Genomic DNA, 16,613 nt, shown 5'->3' on the forward strand with positions numbered 1-16,613 from the left:
GACCGTCCGCACCGATGGCTGAACATAAACCTGATCCCGCTCCTAGAAACCTTTCTATTAATGGCAATAATATAGGGCTGGGAATGGAAACCTTTATCCCTATTTATGCGCCGGTCCCATGTACCGTGAGCTTCACGTGCAGTGTAAGCCACAGATATGATGCGAGGGCTATTTACATCTTTCAATGCTTTCTCTGTATTTCAAGCTCGGTCCCTAAGCCCTGATTCATAAAAGCGCTGAACTACTTACTCGGAGTCCAGCACATCTGTAAGTACTTTGCTGAATTAGAGCCTTATTAATCTTCCTGCATTTAAAGTAACTTTTTATTGCATTTTAAAAATAAATGGGCATGTACTATTTTTTCATGTTTGGGATTTTTTCAAACATTGATTTTAAGGCTCTTCTGGTTTGGCTGGATATCCCTTCTTCCAGCCAAGCAGCTGCTCATGCTAAACCTGGGAGAAAACTCCCTCTCGCAGCGCCGATGCCGCCGGGAAGGAGCTCCAAGTTATCCGTGATTCCCACTTCCAGGGGGAAAACAACCAAACCTCCCCGAGAAGCCACGCCGAGCCATCTCGAATCCGAGACCGCAAGGCATTTTGCGTTGAAAAATAACGGATGTAGCTGTGGGTACATTTCTCAATTATTTCAATGGATTTTGGGAAAAATGCCAGCCAAGCGTTGCTTGTACAAGTTGCAAAAGGGATTTTTGGAGCTGGAGGAAATAGTGGTGCTGGGATTTGGGGCTGAGACCTGTGCGGGAGGGGGAGCCGTGCGACGTACAGCAAAGCTGCTCCCTCCTCCCGGCTGCGCTTCATTAGTCAAAAATTAAAAATTTAAAAAATTAAAAAACTAAAAGCGGTTTTCCAGTGCTGGAAGCAGTAGGTCCTTGGAAACTGCAATGAGAAAACCTACGATTTGGGAAGAAAAGACACAGGACCCTTAAAACACCTTGTGAGGCTGGGGCTGAGCTTCCCTCTTCACTTGCCAGCCTAAAATATCCCGTGGGGAGATGCAGAATGGAGAGATTGTGCATGTACAAATGAAGCACATTTCCAAGGAAAAAAATAATGCATCAACCCAAGCGGCACGGATTATCTCGCTGTCTCCCACCACAGGTACATGGTGGGCAGGTGCCTCCCCAGCACAGCTCATCCGCCTCCTACAAATATATCAGGTGCAAGTATTCCCCTGTGAATCCCACTGGACTCTTTTTTCCAGGCCTGTGCCTTTATTTTTCAGCCATGCAAACCAGCGCATTTTCTGCAGTTAATAGTTTCTGCATTTCTGTATTTAAATACGGCAAACGCACTGGTTGGCATTGCCGAAAAAAAAATGTGCAGGCTTGGCAAAAGGGTGCAGAACCTTGCAGTTACGAGCCTTGTGTGCAAAGCTCTGCGCAACTTTTCCCTGTTCTCCAAAAAGCGGAGTGTTAGAAAATGAGAAAGTGGAAAAAAAGGGCAAAATCAGATCTTCAAGGTCCTTCCTCGTCCCTCCATCCCCGTGTGGGGCTGGGGGAGCCACAGAAGATGCTGCAAATCCAGCCACGTTAACGGGAGGTTTGATTTACGGGAAGCTGGGCTGAGCTGAGCTGTTCGGGAGCGTTTTTTGGAAGAGTATTGAAGTTTGTTTATGCCATGCAAAAGTCAAGCTGCCACGAAGGTCTTGCTTTCGGGGGGGAGAAGTTGAAGAGGATGCAGCCAGGAGGTTTGTTTTTCACACTGGTTTTGGGGACGTATTTGTTTTCTTTGACAGTGACTTACAGCCTGGCTTTCTTTTCTATTTTGTTAGGGCAATAAAGAAGATAAATCTGTAATAATTCAGCTCTCTGTCTTTAATAAAATCTTGTCTTCTTCACACAGCCCCTGGGAAGATCTCCATTTTGCAGCCCCGCGAGATTGGCTGGGTTTTTCCATTTCACCTCTTCACCAGAAACGACAGAAAAATAACATTACCGGGAAAATTAATAGCTAAATACAATTTCAGGCGGAGGGAAAGCTTTCGGCAGGAGGAGCAGGACTCGATCCTGAGCGTGACCGTGCCGGCCCGGCGGATGGTTTTTGGCAAAGGCCAGGAGCAGCGTGGCGGCTGTTGCAATTACTTTTGTCTTCGTTAACGGGCTCCCGGGTTGGAGACCTCAAATAGCAGCTAATGAGAATTTCCATCCTCGACGCGGATCAATGTCGAGCTAATCTTTGTTGGTTTTGTGCTTGCGTCGGGTACCGAGGAGAAAGGAAATTAAGCTCCGAGCGAAGGGGGCGGTGGGGGAGACGCCGAGGCAGCAGCGGGCTGGGGGAGGGAAAAGTCCTTGGAAGTCACTGCAGAAAGTTTGGGGTTTGCGTTTTTTTTGCACCCCGCTGCCTTTTTAGCCCGGTTTTGCATTGCACGAGGCCTTGGTGTCTGGGCACGTGCCCCCGGGCGTTTGCCTGCCCACCGATTTTTTGACATAATGACTGATCTCACCCCAATTTGTCAGAAATGGAGCGAAAATGTGTTTGCGCTTGAGCGCTGTGGGGGGTGGGAATACCATGGTCACCCACCTTTGTTCCAGACTTTTTCCTTTGCCTTTGGAAAGTTTTTTGAAGGAATAAAGCAGCTGGGGATGGCGGTCGCGCCTGGAGAGATGAGTCGGAGCATTGAAAAGCGCCGGCTTCGCAAAGCTCTTCCCGAAGAACCAAGACGTGGGGGGGGGGGGGGGGGGGGGGGGGGGGGGGGGGGCATTTTTGCAGCCTCAGAGGGCGGCACGGGAAAGAAGAGGCTGGAAGGTGGGCTCTGCAGCTCCATCCTCATCCGGGGACGAGAGGCGGGAGAGCGGCCATTCCCTGGACACGAGCGCAGAACCTCGACGGTGGCCCCGCCGCCGGAGACCGACGTGCTGGAGACGGCGGGGAAGGTGTAGGAGGTGGGTGGTGGTCTGGAACCCCCCTTCCTCTGGGGTGGGAGGTGACCTAGGAACTTCCCCGGGGGGGGGGGGGGGGGGATCCAGAGCACCACAGGTATCGAGAACCCCTGGGGGAGGTGATCTAGAACCTCCCCACCCAGCTGCAGGCAGCCCAGAACCACCCTCTGGGGCAGGAGGTGGCCCACAGCCCCTGGAGGTGATCTAGAACCCCCCCCCCCCCGTGCAGACAGGTGACCCGGGTGATCTAGAACCTCGGGCCTCCAGGCAGGTGTGGGTCTAGACATGGGGCAGGCGGTGATCTAGAACCCCACGCAGTGATCCAGTCCCTCAGGGGATGTGGAACCCGAGACCCCCCCCCCCCCCTCAGCAGACAGGCTGCGGCCTGGACCCCTCGCCGATCCAGAGCCCCCCCCCCCTCAGGCGCGTGCTGGCCGGCCCCGCCCCCCGCTCCCCCCCTCCGCGGGGCGCGGCCCCTTTAAGAGCGGCCCCGTCCCCTTTACTCTATGTTTACATAACACAGCGAGGCCGTACCATTTGCTAGCGGTGGGGGGGGGGGGAGAGGGGAGGGTGCGAAGAAGAGGGGCGGAGCCCCCCCCCCCCCCCCCCCCGCGGGCGCGCCCTCTCAGCTAGGCGGTGAATGGAAGCGGGGGGGGGGGCGGGGCCACGCGTGAGCCGGGCGGGCGCCGCTTTGCTCCTCCCGCCCCCTACCGCGGCGGGTTGGTACGTCCCCCTCGGCGCTCCTCCTCCCTCCCCCGGGTGTAGTGGCCGTTGTCGGGCGGCCGGCGGCTCAGTGCGGGGCGCAGCGCGGAGCCCGCTCGGGACCGTCGTTTCCCCCCCTCCCCTTCCCGCCTCCCCTCCCTAAGCGGCGGATGGGACTGTAGCGGCGGGTGACTGACTCCGCGGCGGCCCCATGTTTTCCCCCAGCCAGGAGGAGCACTGCGCGCCTAACAAGGAGCCCGTCAAGTACGGGGAGCTGGTGGTGCTGGGGTGAGCGCTGTGGAGGGACACCGCCGGGGGAGGGGTGTGTGGGGTGCGGAGAGAGCGGCGGGGGCCCGAACTGGGTCGGGGAGGTGGGGGGGGGGCGGCGGGAGTGCCCCCCCCCCCCATCCCCTCCCGTTCCTCCCCTCAGCCCCCGCCGCCTTCTCCCCGCTGAGGTAACGCTCGGAGGCGCGAGACCCCCGGCGGGGGGCGGGGTGTGTGTGTGTGTGTGAGGGGGGGGCGCGCGCCGCTTCCCGCCTTTCCCCCGCCGGCGCCCGCTCGCGCGCCTTGGGCGGCCGTTGGGGGTCCCCCGCTCGCGCCCCCCCCCCCGCTCCGCTGCGTGGGGGCCGGCCGCTTGTCGGGTAACTTTGCCCGTAGGGGAGAGGACGGCTCGGCCTTCCTCCCGCCGCGGCTTCGGGGCTCTTCGCGGGGCGGGAGGGTGGGGGGGGGGGGGAAGGCTGCTGGCGGCGGGTTGTCGGTCACGGTGACCGTGGGGCCTGAGGGTTGGAAACAAACTTTGTGCGGGGTGAGGCGGGGGGGGCGGTGTGCGGAGTTGTGCCGGGTGAGGCCGTGGGGAGACCCCCCCCCCCACACACACACTCCTCCGCGCCCCCGGGTGCCGTCCTGCCGCCGGTGCCGCTCGCAGGTGCTGAAGGAGACGCAGCCGCTGGCTGAGCTCTCCCTGGCGGTTTCTCCCCTCGCTCCGAGAGACGGCGTCCTCCTTGCAGATTGCAGGGGAGATGACTTTGGAATTAGGAGGAGAGGCGGGGGTGGGGGGAGGAGGGTGAAGCACTTATATTCAGATTCGTGGTGGAAATGTTTATTTTCTCAGCTTGATACGGATCTTAAAGTAATCCGCTTGGTATTATGTTCTTGCCCTGCTGTTAAAAGCTTGAAGCCTTTCTGCTGAACACCGTAGAAGCAGATGAGGGAGAAGCGTCTAAGCTGTGCTGGCTGAGAGCCCTTGTGAACCTTATAAGAGATGCTTAATTTTTATAGTTTAGTATGTAGAAACATATGGTTAATGGAATAATTTTTAATAATAAATACATTAGAAAGGTTTCAAGCCAGCCGTGAAGCGGAACAGTTACAGCCTTGCTGCGTTATTCAGCCTCCCCCAGAATCTGTTACGTATTTGCTGCAGGGTCGTAGAAAACCTTATGCTGGTTTGTTAGGGATTTTTTTGTTTTGTTTTGGCCAAGTCATTTCACAAAGAACTGTGTTCACCTCTGCAGAATAACTGTCTGAATCTCTGGGAGCAGATAAAAAGAGCAGTCGAGACTGGGTACTCATGTGTCCAACGGTGTACCTTTTTTCCTTAAGGGATGCTAAATCTTTCTTATCACGAGACTAGGTCAAGGTACAGTTACCGTGGAATAAGATACAGCTGTTACCATGAACGTGGCATAGCTGGCACTTGAAAGACTTGAATTTAAGTCGAGTAACTTGATTTGGGAGAAATACCCATATCAAACTAAATTTAATAAAGAAACCTTCTTACTGTTTCAGTTGTGGAAATGGAGGGTAACCTCAGCTGTGCAACACTGTCTCTAACAATAAAGTCATAGTATAATGTTGAATCTTTAATTAAATTAGAGTGCATAAATTGATGTTGTGCTGCAGAGGCTTTTTGTGCACAGCTGGAAGCATTTTCCTTTCTGTTGCTTTACTATTTTTAGCAGCAGTTGAAAGCACAGAAGTATGAAATGTTTTGGCTCTGATCTTCACCTAGCAAATTCTGGTGTGCTTTTCCTTTAATATGGAGATGCATTGATCTCAGCTTATCGGTTCTGCCAGAGGTCTTGATCTTCACTGCTGTGTGTTGAAACATGCCAATAAAATTTAAATAAACTTTGTATGACTGAGTTTAGTTGTTATTTGAGTATCAGCTGCTCTCTAAAACTACTGAGGTTGTATCTTCTGGGTGTTACATGTACTAAAAAAGCAAACAAATCCTCTCGTCCTTGTAAGTACGATTACGAACAAGAAGTCTGCAGACGAGCAGCTGAATCTCTCTGGCCAATATGTCTCTGTGGGCAACACTGAAACAATAGGGCATTGGCTGTCACAGCCTACTGACACAATGTGCTTGGTGGATGTGATGTAGAAATAGGTAGACATGATGGAAGAAGTCCAGGAAATGCCGTGACTTCAGTAACTATGCTTTCCATTTTTGGACTGAAGATTGGGGTTTTAAGATCCATTTGATACTTTAGGAGTTGATTACTGCATTTCCTATCAGAGATGTCTTAAATGTTGTATGTAGTGCCATAAATAATACAAAGATTTCTCTCTCTTTCTTTGGTGACTCAACATTTGTGATTAGGAATGCTTGGGACAGCTTAAGCATCTGTTCAGTATTTAAAAAAAAAAAATTCTTAATACCTGTTTTGTATTAAAGTCCTGTAATCTGGAGTTCCATTTAAGTAAGACAATGTAAATCTGCTCTCCTCCCCAGAGTGAAACTGAGACCTATGGACAGACAGAAGCGTAGCATCACAGCTCTCATTACAACTGCTTGATTAAAATTGATAGAGTGACCTCAGCTAGCTTAAAAAAAAAAAAAAAAAAGTTGTTTTGAGACACGGTGTGGTTTAAAAAAAAAAGCATTGGTTGTGATGTTGATGAATAACTTCTGTCTTGAGCTGTGAGACTTTTAAATTAGGTGGTGAAAAGGATGATGAACAAAGGAATTGGCATACTTGGCAAACTGCTGTGAGTCCTGTTTTTAAGATGACAAAACTTTCCCTTTATCTTTTGCTCTTACTCTGTCTTAGCAGTATTAAAGTAGGATTGTTGTATACTTGACCTTTAAATCAAGGGGAGGGTGTTCTTTTGGCAGTAGGTAGTTCTCCCACCAGAACATGTTCCTGTATTGTCTCCAATAGTTGTGATTGCTTGTCTGATCATTAATGTGATCAGACGGTAAAGCCTAAAGCATTTGAAGTCAAGTCATTATAAGTCAGCAAATACGTTTCTAATAACCTTATCCCAGCAGTCCGTTGCATATTTACCCTCAGTGATGTGGCAGTGCATGTTTGGTTAAGATTTTGTCGAGGTTTACATAATCAATGTTGTAGAGAATAAAGATGGTTTATGTAAATCAAGCCAGGCAGGTCAAGATGGCTGGTAAAGAAGAGATCATCTGCTTGATTGTGAATCTGCTTGTGTATGTCTGCTTGTAGCATCATCTGTTCACAAAAGGCTATGGATTTCTTGGTGAAGCAGAAACATTCATATTCTAATTTTTTTTTTTTTGGCGGGGGGGGGGGGGGAAGCTTTATTTGCAGTCCTGTCAATATAATGGCCCATTATATATTTCTTGGAACATGGGGCTGAAGGGAGTTTTGAAGGAGATAATGAATACAGTAACAAGTACCTGAAGAGAGTGTCACGGTATTAGTACGTTGTTTGTCAGTAACCTTCATTTGACTTGTCTGGTATCTGGTTAGCAATACAGAGCAACTTACAGTTAAGAACTGTGCTAGGGAAATCAAAATTAACCTCTTGAGGTGTATGTCCTGTCCACCTCCTCCCACTACCCGTTTCCCCCCCCCCCCCCCCCAGGTTTGAATTGCACTGTGAATAATTTATTCTGGCATAATGGCATTCAGGCCAGCATGGCTTTGTCTGGTGCACTGGGTGCTGATCCCTGGCTGTGTGGGGTAGCATTCAGTGAAGGCAGGTGTCAATGGCCTGGTGCCATTAAATCTCTCTTCCTTTGGGATGACTTTTCCAATATTTAGTGATGTTGAAGGGCAGCTTTAACTTCTCAAAAAAGTCACTTGATTAAAATGATGTAAGTGGAAGGAGGAATACCAAAGAAGCCTAAGTTTCAGTCAATGGCTGAGTTCTCTAGCAGTGAGAAGTTTTTGTACCTGACATTAGATACTTTCAATGTGATGTATTGCAACCAATACTAAGGAGAGTTTTGGATTGGGTTTCTGATAGGAGTGTGCATGTAAATGTAATATTTCTTACTAACCAAAGACTTCTGTTAGTTACTCATCAGCAAGGAGGTGCAGCCTGGTGCGTCCTCAGCTGAGGAAGACTTTGTCACCTAGACCTATGGGTTTTGCAATATCTAATAAATTTTTTTATCTAACTAGACAAACCTCTAAGGGCTGTCGCTCAGCGTTGTTATAGTGGTCACTTTGAAATCACTGTCAACATTTTATGTATAAATTTTCCACAGTCAACCATTAAAATAAATGAATTGGTTAACTTAGAGGCACTATGAATTGTTATGTGAGCTTTGTTTAATGTGGACTGTTGGACATCCTCAAATAAACAGGCTGTAGTTCTGCTTAAATTTAACCTTTTGAAAAAAATAGAATAAAAGTCTCATCTATATTTACAGTGATAAATTCTGTGGTAACTTGTTCTGATAGATGGAACACTTCATACTTGGAGCAAATTTAGATTTGAAACATGTCTTTTTGTGTTAATCTGAAGGCACCTCCATTTCTAGACTTCTGTTTCTCATACAGGCTTTTTCTGACTGATCAAAGTTGCTCCTTAACCACTACCTCCTTGACAAGCTAAATAAAGTTCCTGAAGCGTTTCCTACTTTTTAAGCACATTTCCGGTTTTTACCTTATCTGTTTGGCTTTTCATGGAACTCTTTTGTTAATCTCTTGCTGTGCAGTTCAGGAAGAAGCTGATGTAGTTTTCCAGTAGTGTTGACAAATGCAGATGCAATATGGTATCTCTGCTTGTCCTTGATATCTGTTTGCTTCTGTTTATGGGCCAAAGGCAGAGGGAGGGTTGTACTGGCTACGGCATTAAACTAGGGACTTATGTTGCACTTACACAGTTTTGCTGTTTGATATCAAGCTGAAGCTTTGTTTAATGTTTCTGTAATTTTCTGCACTATATGGTGTAGATATATTGGTGAAACTGCTCAGGTGACTCGGGTTCTGCTTTTGAACTTTGTTTAAAAATGTACTTTAGGCTTCATTTAAAGGAGCGTCTGTAGCAAATAATGGTAGCCACCCATTAGATACATTCGAGGTTATGATTCTCTCTGAGAATCATTTGCTTCAACAGTCATAGCTGGAAGGCTGCTGTTCTGGAGAAACTGATCTATTTTTTTTATTTGATATTGACAGTGGCTTCTTGGAGACCTTTATGTCTTGTGCTTAGTTTACGATGTATCTTACATGCTGCATATTGAGAATATGTGATCAGTGCCAGTTCAGAGCGTGCAAGTAGATTAATCAAACACCAGAAGTATTATGTCCGAATAGAACATTAACTGCATTGTAGAAAAAAATAGTAGAAAGGATTGTATTTGAGGAAAGATTTGTGGATTTTTCAGCGAAAGCTTGTGTATGGCTGGATAGAGCAAAGGTTGTGCTTCATTTAAGCTAAGAAAGAAAACATACTCGAGTTGGTTCTCTGCGACTATCCTAATCCTTGGAGTACTTTTGACTTTCTCAGAGTGCAGATTTGTATCCAGCTGTAGGCTTTATTCACAGCGTCTCAATACTGATGTAAAATCAGAGAACAGAAACTTCAAACTCTAGAAGCTAAAGATCTATATTTGTTGAAGCAAATCAGAGCATCGAACATCTGCATGTTTAATGCTTGTTATAAAAAGGAAACCGAGTGCCATTCTGGAGGTTAAACTGTAATCCCCTTGGCATGTACAGGCAGTAGGTCACACATGTAGGAGTGGAAGACTTAATGTTTTTTTCTTAAAATATGGAAAACAGACCATTCACTCTGAGTAAACAAGTCTGAAATGTAAGATGTTGCTTTTGACTGATGCACTTCTCATGTAGAAGCAAATAGCTTCTGCTTTCCTATTTTGGCAGAATCAGGGATGCATAGTTTTCCATTTTCAGCTGAAATTTATAAATGAGTAGATACCGTGAAAGTCCACTTGGTTCTACTTTAAAATATGCATATAAACCTAGAAATTACTTTCTAGGCTATTAAGATTTGTTCTTTGTTGCTGAAAGCAGCATCTTGCTTAAGCTATTTCACGCTCCATCTTAACAGCGGGCTGTTTTTCAACTGTGATTACAAGGTTGCTCGAGAACAGATTTTTCCTAAGAAGTCAGGAACTTTTTATTATCCAGTTCAAACTAAATTATGGCTGGTTTATACTCATTTATTATGGAGCTAATGCTGCTCTCTGACTTGCTTAGTCCTTATTCCTCAGTAGTGATAGCACATTGCATCTTCTCCAAGTATCAAGTTGATACCTTCTTTTCCTGTGCTCTAAGCTAATGAGAAGCTGTGTGAGCATAGTATGGCACTGAGCCTGAGCCAACATGCCTTGCTGAAGGTAGGGTTTATTAGTTTAGAGTGCCAGCAGAGAAGTTTTACAACTGTTTGCAAAATACTATAGGCATGCCTGTAGGCAACAGCTGTTTAGGTAGCCTGAACCAGCCTGTTGTCTTGTGTCATTTTTCCTGGTGGTATTGTCTGCGCGTGCTTTGGTTCTGAATTTGTCTTGAGTATCTGACTAGTATGGCTATGAAACCTCCCAAAGGAGACTCCTCTAGCATGTTGTACAGTTACAGTCTTACTTCATGTTTAGCAGAAGTGCTTCTCATGACACATCTAGAGTTGCGTTTGGTTATTCTGCACTGTCATAAATGTGGCTTATTTGTCCTGTGGTCAGCAAGGCAAGTGAAGTAGAGGAGGATTCAGTCTGAGCTCCCAGCTTGAAGCAGAAACTCTAGTTGGTTTCCAGGTGTACTTTGTGCTGTCAAATCCTGTTCCGCTTGTACTGTTTGATACCCTAAGTGTCATTTGTATTGAGGATGCATTTCCTTTTATCAACAAATATCCTTATGTTTATTCTCGCTCTGTCCCAAGGTCACTGCTGAAGAGCTTGCATGTGACTCGTCACAAGCTTAAACCTTGAGGGACAGGAATGGGAATGCTGGCATAGAGAGCATGCCCACTTCCAGAGACTCGTAAGGCAAAGCTTCTCATTTTGTTTGTTTTATAAATACATCGCTAAATGGTGCCCTCGGATTTTTCACTTTTATCACCTGCATATGCTAATAGTGTGTTGAAGGGGTCCCGTTTTTCTCTTAGATGACTTGTTTCCCTCTTGACAAGGTGCAGTTCTGAATTTTATGCCTCTTTTACCTTTGCCTCCTATTTTTTAGACGTCTGCTGGTGTAGCTTTATACAGGTTAGTACTGGGTCTTGAGATCATAGTGTCATTCACAAAGTTTGGGGGACCAATTCATAACTTCTGGCAAACTCTAAGTAACATCTGGGATTAGACTGTTTTAATCCTATTACTCAGTGGCCTAGAATAGGTCTCGGTCCTCATATTAAGCAAATAGTACAGTCAAGAGCAGTAGGGGCTTCCAAAGCAGCAGATTACTGTGCTTTGAGGGCAGGGGAATAGCTGGAGCAGTGCTGTCCCAGCTCTTCAGCTGTGTGCACCACTGTGCATCCTCCCTGGATCACCAGATGTGCCCCTTCTGTGATGACTTGTACATTTAACCTTGTAATATGACCTCCTGTGCAAGTACTCTCTTGCTGGGTCTCTGTGTACTGTTGATGACTATATAATGGGTGCACTTCTGGCCATGCCATTTAAAACTAAACAAAGACTGGGGGATGGGAAGGGTGGCAGGCAGTAAGCTCTGGGGTTTTCTTAATGTCTGAGTAGGCATCGTGGTGCTGGGAGTTCAGCAGTAAGAGTAATGAGTAACCTGTCTTTGGGTTTGACTGACTCTACAAAATAAACATCTTTCTACTGCCCTTTCCACAAACAGCACTTGTTGGGTAGCGTTATTAGAGTTTAAGATACAAGAAGATGGTCCTTGTAGGAAATCTTTGCAGAGCAAAGCTTCAGCAGTTGTAATATAAACATTCAGTCTTTGAAAACTTGTTACTGAGGGGCTGTGTGGCAGGAGAACACGGTGTTTTAATATGAATGCATTATGAATGATGTGTGAACAAGGTGATACTGGACTTGCATTGTGTAGTTGTAGTTTTTACTTGTTCTGATTAGTGTAATTTCTGTTACAAAAAATGTCAAATAGCAGCTGTTCTGCACTAAAGTTTTGTTCAGTTCTTCCAAGGCTAGAATATGAGTCCTATGAGGTCAGTCAGAAGTGTGCATGCAGCTTCATAGTAGCGGCAGTTGTTAGCTCATGGTGAAGAAAGAATAATTCAGCTAAAAGCTTTCCTCTGTTTCACAACAGAAATGTCATATAGATGAAAGATATTATAAACAGCAGTTGTGAAAATGGTTACAGACAACATCTACAATGCTGAAGAGTTTGTTGTATTAAAAGCAAAGTGGTTTTGAGATGAGCTCAATTTGATTAGGCATGATATGAAGGTGCTGATTGCTGAAGGGCCTATCAGGCATGCTTCTATCAATAGTAATTTGTTTCTCCTGTAGGGAGGGAAAGTAAGCAAGCCCTGGTTTGTGCTTCTGGAAGTGATTTACTGTAGGTGGGTTTTTGTTCCCCGTTTAACAATATCATCTTTAATATTGGACTTAGGCACACTGCGTATCCTGACCTCACTGTAGATAATACTAGCATGCTTCAAGGAGGATGAACTAGATGTGGGGCTGTTCCTAATCTAATGTAGCAGAAGGCTTGTGCTAGGGAGCGGTACGAAGGCCACACATGCCCTTATGAAGTGTTTGGCAATAAAGACCTAATGTTTATCTGTCATATTTATTGCTTATATTAACTATGATATAGCTACATTACTATGTAGCAACTAATTGTATTAAACTGAGGTGAAAGCAGCCAGTTGCAGTGTGAGACAAATACTAACTTAAAATGTCAGTTTACTGTGCTGCCTCCCCAAAGGAATGGGGACAGGCGAGAAAAATTAGAGATAGCTGGCTCATAGTAGGTTAAAAAGAAGGCCAAGAAGCAATATGGTCTTCCCCTTGAGTATTGTAATGTTAACTGATCCCCGTTGTTGCAAAATTCTCCTTTTTCCTCTTTATGTTCAAGGAACTGAGGATAAAGGAGAAGCGTTGGAATAGTCTTTCTAGCTGATAAACACTTTTGGAAGGCAATCTTCATATTCAACTGTAGTGATGTGTTTAATAGGCTCTCAAATTACTCTTCACCGTCAAATATGTATGCTACCTTTGTGTTAGAATCCAGTAAGTTCATAAACTGTCATGAAACAATTTTATTCTTCAAACTGGATGGCTTTAGTAATGCCTAAACAAACAGGTAGGCTTTGAACTTATGAGATGTATCCTTTTAAGGCATGCAAATGTCATGGATGAAGACAAAGTGGTACTGACAGTGAAGACAATTAGTCACTGTATGCAAGTAAACTAAACAAATTGAAGCATATAAAAGCTTAAATCTCCTCTTGTGTATTACAAATAAATGGGAGGCCAAATGTGCAAACTCTAGCACGTGCCTTTAGGAAGAGTGAAAGAACTGTTTAGTCTAGACACAGAAGTTAATGGGCTGAAACTTTGATATAAGCACAGCTGTATTTCTTCATGTGCAACAGCATGACTTTATTTTGATTGTTGATGTCTGATTTAGTAATGGTGGAGTCGTAGCCTTTGAAACAGGAGTAGTGTGTGTATGTCCCTCTTTCACAGGAAAGACTGAGCTGTTGAAAGATACTAAGAGCTGTACAGTTCCTGCTTCCCTGCACATCCTGTGACAGGGTTCTGTATCTCACAGATGACTGTGTTTTTTGTGGAACATTGACTAATAAACCAAAATGTTGCTGTACTTCCAACTTGCCTTCCTCCTAGTCCATGCTTGACCTCTTGAGAGCAAGCAGCTGTGAAACCCAATACTTGGATTCAAAAATCATTTTGGCATTGGAGAGGAATCTTTCAGACTAGATAGGATTCATTACCTTGTAGTCATCCTAACCTTTCCACTAAAAGACGTGTAAGACCTACTTTGAATTACGTTCTGAATCTTAAAATTTGCTGGAATAGTTTCACTGTGCATCAGGGAGTGAGTTTTGAATTAATGAATTTAGTGTGTGCCCTTCTGTCGTAGGGTGTGGGCAGAAGTCCTATTCCAGAACCACGTGTGTGATCGGAGAGGTTGCAGTGCCTTCCTGCAGGTCTGTACCCCCTCTGGCAGAACAGCAGTGGAGACAGCGGATGTCTTTGTAAGAGTGTTCCCTAATCTGATTCTGCTAGAAGATTTAATTAAATGGGCTGTCATACCTTTGTGTTTTTTGCCAAAAAACTACCAGCAGATTAGGCAAATGGAACAAATTGGTCTTAGGGCAGATCTATGAGAAGGCGAACTTTGGTTGACATGAGCAGCTGAGTAACTTCTTCCATCAGAGCTAAATCTGGAGAAGGCGGTTTGGCAATAGCCAAATGGATGAGTCTTGTGTGTTTTTTTTTTTTTTTTTCTCCTTTCTTGTTTTTAGCTGGTCTTCACTGGACTAATGAAAAGTTTGAAAACACGAGACATGCCTTTTAAGGCTACTGGCAAGCCAGCTGCCCTTGGGATGGTATTGGTGTTCCTAGAGGTTACAGGAATGTGCCTCTATAGGCAGTGTCTGTGGAAGCTGCAATGCTTTAGTCTTGCTGACTGTGGTGAGATTTTTTCCTAGGTAAGGTGTCTTCCTGAAGGTGCCAGGGTGCAGACTGCAAGCTACTCATTTGTTTTTAGGGATGTGCACTGCAATTTTTTCCCATAATTCTAAAAGTGTTTGTTAAATAACCCTTTTTGGTAGTGAGCCCCTGCACCCATTTAAAGACTTTGACAGAGCTTTCCCAAAAGCTCTAAATATGTTCCTTCTTTTGACTTTGAGAGATAAATAAGCCACTGTTTGCAGTATTTTCACAGTCTGCTTGCTGTCAGAGCAAAAGAACCTTAACTTTTGACTTTTGTTTTGTGCCTTACTCCTAGTATTTGAGCACAAAATACTGCTGTTACATTGCTGGCTCAGCCCTGCCTTATCTCTTTGGTTGCGCAATCACACTTCCAGCTGCAATACTTGAGTGCTATATATCTAGTTTTATTGCAAGTTTTGAGTTTACAGCATGCAGGGGCTGGTGTAATATAGCAAATACCTTTCCATGTAAGGATGCAGGAAGACTAACTACAAAACATAAAGTACAGTTCCCTCTGTAAGCAAAGCTAGGGTTTAAGTGATTAGCAAGCTCTAAGTTAAGCTCAGCATACCCTCCTAGTTTATTATGTACAATGTGACTTTAAATTCAATCCAGGAATTGGCCTCTGATCGTATATTGCTAGTTTGCACCTTAAACTCCTTGGAGGAGACTGGTTTATATTAAGGCTTTACCTAGTGGAAATCTTTCAGCATAGAGAGAACAATTGTAAAATAATACTTTGTTAAAGGGCAAGCAGATCTTTCTGTGGCAAAAGTGATTTGCTCTTTCTCCTCTGGGCATTTCGGAGCCAATGCAGGCAGGAAGGAAGGAACTGGATTTGGGGTTGGCTAGATTCCAGTTGCAGACTCTATTCAGACCCAAGCCAGAAAGAGTATGGGCTGATTTGTAAGTTTTGGGCAGAGATGGCAGTTGAGAAAAAACAGCTGTCTCGGTTTTGTGAACTCATGAGATTTGTTATGAATATGTCGGGTGGTAAAAGTGTGATGCTTTGTGCTATATAGAGTTAGAGAAATACACTAAAGATCAGTTTGTCATGCATAAGTCAAGAGAGCAAAACATGTAGTTGAGTTAAACTAAAAGAAATATTGGCAGGTAAACATGTACGATGCTCTTTAATATCCAGAAAATTAGTGTATTCATTTGTAAAAACAACAAATCATTCATTAAAACCAGATGTGCAAAGTGATGTTCTCCCCCCCGCACCTGCCATCATTCTTACTTGTGTATGAACTGAGTGAAGCCTATGTAAGTGATTGTAAGCAGTCTTTTGTTTACTTAAATGAAGGCAACTTCCCATCTATATTCATTACTAAGTCTAAAGAGTGGTCTGGTTAGGGATAATCTAAACTTTTTGTTTTCTTCCTTCTTCCACTCCTAGGTTTTACATACGCTGTTGACCGTTTTTGGAGAAACAGTTTTATTTGAGGTACAGACCTATGCAGAATGTGACAGCTGTTGTCAAAATTAAAAAAAATAAGTGGTATAGCAAACAGTATTTGACAGGACCTTTTAGCTTCCTATTTTTTGTTGTTTGTTTTATCATTCTTTGCTTTGGAAGAACAAAAGTCCAGGTAATGACTGTTCAGGTATGCAGTTTGTCTTGGCATAAATTAAGCCTAGTTGAAATCTAGAGAAGCTCTGAACAGGTGCCTGTTTCAAATTGATCATGGTAACTTCTTGTAGCCTCTAGAACTGCTTGTATTTAAGTGGTGCGAGATAAACTGTTTAAGGATATGGTGCGTCTTTGAGACTGTAAAATGCAACCATTGGGTAGAGGCAGAGCAGGGTAGTTGGTTTTGGGGTAATGACCCAAACAGACGGCGTGAAGTCACATGTCTGAGGTAGTTGCTGCTCCTGGCTGTCTAGGCAGTCTTCTTGCTGGAGGACGCCACATCCTCAACTCTGCTGGTACTATTAGCTCCTTATTCCAGTCATTTTCTATCTGCCTCTGATGAATATGCTGTGATTTACTGAAAGATGTAGTGACAGGTGAGGTTGTAGTCTGTAACTGGAAATGAAGTATGTCATTGAACTGATTTTATTCCAAAGCCTCCCAATGCTGTTTGAGCTCTGTTGAGGAGAGTCTGTAAGATGAATGAGCCCTCCACATCCTTGCCTCGTTAGATATCAGGGAATCCGTGTGACTATGAT

General features: G+C 45.0%; 1 protein-coding gene across 1 annotated transcript in view; it reads left to right on the forward strand.

Moving 5' to 3' along the window:
- Window positions 1-3,670: 3,670 nt before the first annotated feature.
- The window catches only part of PELI2 (pellino E3 ubiquitin protein ligase family member 2), an 82,247-nt gene continuing 69,304 nt past the window's right edge, over window positions 3,671-16,613 (forward strand). The window contains exon 1 of the mRNA XM_029999299.2: window positions 3,671-3,889. Within this exon, the coding sequence (XP_029855159.1) occupies window positions 3,813-3,889 (77 nt within the window). The 5' untranslated portion in view covers window positions 3,671-3,812. The remainder of the gene's footprint in view (window positions 3,890-16,613) is intronic.

The sequence above is a fragment of the Aquila chrysaetos genome, chromosome 2 (assembly GCF_900496995.4).
Source record: "Aquila chrysaetos chrysaetos chromosome 2, bAquChr1.4, whole genome shotgun sequence".
In the NCBI taxonomy this organism is placed as follows: Eukaryota; Metazoa; Chordata; class Aves; order Accipitriformes; family Accipitridae; genus Aquila; species Aquila chrysaetos.